Source organism: Berghia stephanieae, chromosome 7 (genome assembly GCF_034508935.2).
Source record: "Berghia stephanieae isolate SIO BIC M18660-M18661 chromosome 7, UCSD_Bste_1.3, whole genome shotgun sequence".
Taxonomy (NCBI): Eukaryota; Metazoa; Mollusca; class Gastropoda; order Nudibranchia; family Aeolidiidae; genus Berghia; species Berghia stephanieae.
The window spans coordinates 14,700,742-14,702,503 of NC_088366.1; the positions used below are offsets into that span (position 1 = coordinate 14,700,742).

A 1,762-nucleotide genomic window follows, 5' to 3' on the forward strand; every position below is an offset into this window, starting at 1 on the left:
ATCATCATCATCATCATCATCATCATCATCATCATCATCATCAACATCGCCACCACCACTACCACCATGTTCATCAACATCATGATGTTATAGATCTGAATTTTGTTTTTTGTTTTCTAAATAACATTGTTTTTCAAACAAAAGCACAAAGGATAATGATAGGACAGGTATATGTTGTATAAACATACTAAAAGATATTAGACCAAAATGTGTATCGTATCCGCAGAGTGAAAACATGGCATGGTCTGAATCAAGAAATCCTTTTTCTTTGAACAAAATGAATCATCGCAGTTTACAGAGTTCGTTTCTCTGCCGAGTTATGAAAGTTAAGTCTTTTTGAAATTTGTGCAGTTTTGATTAATTCAATTACTAGTACATTCTGTGGTTCATAATTGTTAGGTTGTTAGTTTTTTACTCTATATCATCGTATGGACAAAATTATTTAATGCTCTGTAGGATAAATTTAATCAGGCAAATTTTATATATCGTGCTCCTTGAGATTATACAGGTATGTGCTAATGTATTGATGCTATGCGTTTAGTTTTAAAAATGCTCACCTATTCTGCCCGTCAGATTTATCGTACAAATATGCAGAACAATATTATGCAACCTTGTGTGTTTATTGACTGTGAATTAAGAACTATTAACTGTTAACCCAACTGGCGGTCTAAAAACAATAAAAAAAAAAAAAAAGAATAAGAAAACAATGGTGAGAACATCTTCATTCATTCTACGTGGCATTTAAAGAATCGTCTTTTGAATAAGATGAGATAATGGGTTTTTAAAAAATATTTGTTAATAAAAATATTCATTTTATCACTTATTTGCATATATGTATACGTCAATAATGCCGAATTTGGCAAACGTTGTTGCTCACGTCACTGCGCAAGGATACTTTCAGTTAGTCTTGCATGTGATCATCCGCCTCATACCGATATTATCTCGTGGTAAACCAGATGTCATCAATCATCAAATAATTTAAAAGTTAAAAAGTAGAATGGTCAGATGTTAGTTTTTGTTAGTTTAATCAACTTTATCCATTTGCTGTTATAAATCATATACATGGACCCCATAATTCGTATTCGTGGTTTGGAATTCAATCTTAGACAACCATATTGCATACCATCTCAAAATAATAACGTTTTGAGTCAGTTTGTAACATATAGTTATATATAGTGCAATCTCGGTCAATGTCTAATAATGAGAAAAATTTATTTTTACCTTCTTTTCCTATTTTACAAAATGATGAAATCATCTCATTATCTATTATTCCACTTGAATTGTCTTCGTTTGTAACGCCATGATGACAAAATCCATTGAACCGTCCTGCACCTACAAAGTCATAGTATAAATCTGCACCACTGCTTCCAGGGCAAGTGGCGATGTCATGTGTTAGAAAAGTGTATCTCGGATAGAATGAGTCACTTTTGAATTCTATTCCATCATCAACATCAAAAGAATCTCCATTTTCATCGACAAATTTAGTTTTAGGTGGAAATGTAAACCAACCTGTGCGGCTAAATTTCATCACATAGTTTGTATTTGGAGGAAGTATGAATTTTACTGTGGATGGAATTGGGGAATATCCTTTTGGAAAGGTGACCTCATCGAATAACAATTTAAATATGTCATTGAAATATGGTGCGAATTGTCTTTTGGATCTCAATTTTTTAATCATGGTTATTAATTTAATCATACCAGAGAGTAAATGATTGGAAAGATTACCATTGATTAACATTTCTTCAAATTGCTTAGTACATAT

The 1,762-nt window shown here is 31.8% G+C and overlaps 1 protein-coding gene across 1 annotated transcript in view; it reads right to left on the reverse strand.

The window, feature by feature from the left end:
* Positions 1–261: 261 nt before the first annotated feature.
* LOC144976759 (uncharacterized) overlaps positions 262–1,762 on the reverse strand; it is a 26,311-nt gene continuing 24,810 nt past the window's right edge. The window contains exon 4 of the mRNA XM_078921158.1: positions 262–1,762. This exon is cut by the window's right edge and continues 1,322 nt beyond it. Coding sequence (XP_078777284.1) covers positions 1,103–1,762 — 660 coding nt within the window. The 3' untranslated portion in view covers positions 262–1,102.